The 728-nt window shown below is 33.2% G+C and overlaps 1 protein-coding gene across 1 annotated transcript in view; it reads right to left on the reverse strand.

Annotated features, from left to right (window-relative positions):
- Positions 1 to 276, reverse strand: part of LOC119593772 — an 8663-nt gene extending 8387 nt beyond the window's left edge. The window contains exon 1 of the mRNA XM_037942793.1: positions 137 to 276. Within this exon, the coding sequence (XP_037798721.1) occupies positions 137 to 182 (46 nt within the window). The 5' untranslated portion in view covers positions 183 to 276. The remainder of the gene's footprint in view (positions 1 to 136) is intronic.
- Between the last annotated feature and the right edge of the window lie 452 nt (positions 277 to 728).

Genomic DNA, 728 nt, shown 5'->3' on the forward strand with positions numbered 1-728 from the left:
CTCAAATATAAGCTTTGTTTACAATTCGGTATTCGTTTTTGAGTCAAATTGTTAGTGTTTCTTTCTATTCCTTCTTTTTCAACTCTTCCTTTGAATATGTGCTTATCACCAAATGCAAGTAGTCACAGTACATTACCTGTAGTAAAAACCGTGAAAAGAAGGAGGAGAGATGATTTATACATCTTGAAAATAGATGTGGTTTTAGAAGTTCGTTCGTTGTTTGTGGTAAGGTCGGTTGCGCTCCGAGTTCATCAAACACCTGTCGCTCGTTATTTTTTCCTTACTGTTATTTATTTTTTTAAATTATTGTCATAAAAAGAAGTAATATCTTGCCCCTGTATTATGGAATAGCTATACAAATTGCGTGGAAGGGATTCCCACCTTTTACAATTTTTCTTGTAGTTCATAAGCATGAAAGTATGCTGTATTTCGTTCAACTTCGTCTTTTAATCAATGTAGTCCTTTTAGAACAACTTATGTATTAGGAAAACTTTTGAAAGATTTTTTAAAGGCATTCCATCTCTTGCAACTCTCATATTGTAAAATAAAATAGTTGGTTTAATTTTGGTGTCTTATTTCGAATGGGAATCAATAGAAATGTCTTCTTATTATACAGACACACCTTGGAAACGTCCAAGTTGAAGGGATGGGGGAGTCCAAAGAAACAGGAAATTTGTATTTTTCATGAGGTGTGCGCCGTATGTGTTTAAAATATTCTTATCAGGATA

This window comes from Penaeus monodon, chromosome 32, assembly GCF_015228065.2.
Source record: "Penaeus monodon isolate SGIC_2016 chromosome 32, NSTDA_Pmon_1, whole genome shotgun sequence".
NCBI lineage: Eukaryota > Metazoa > Arthropoda > Malacostraca > Decapoda > Penaeidae > Penaeus > Penaeus monodon.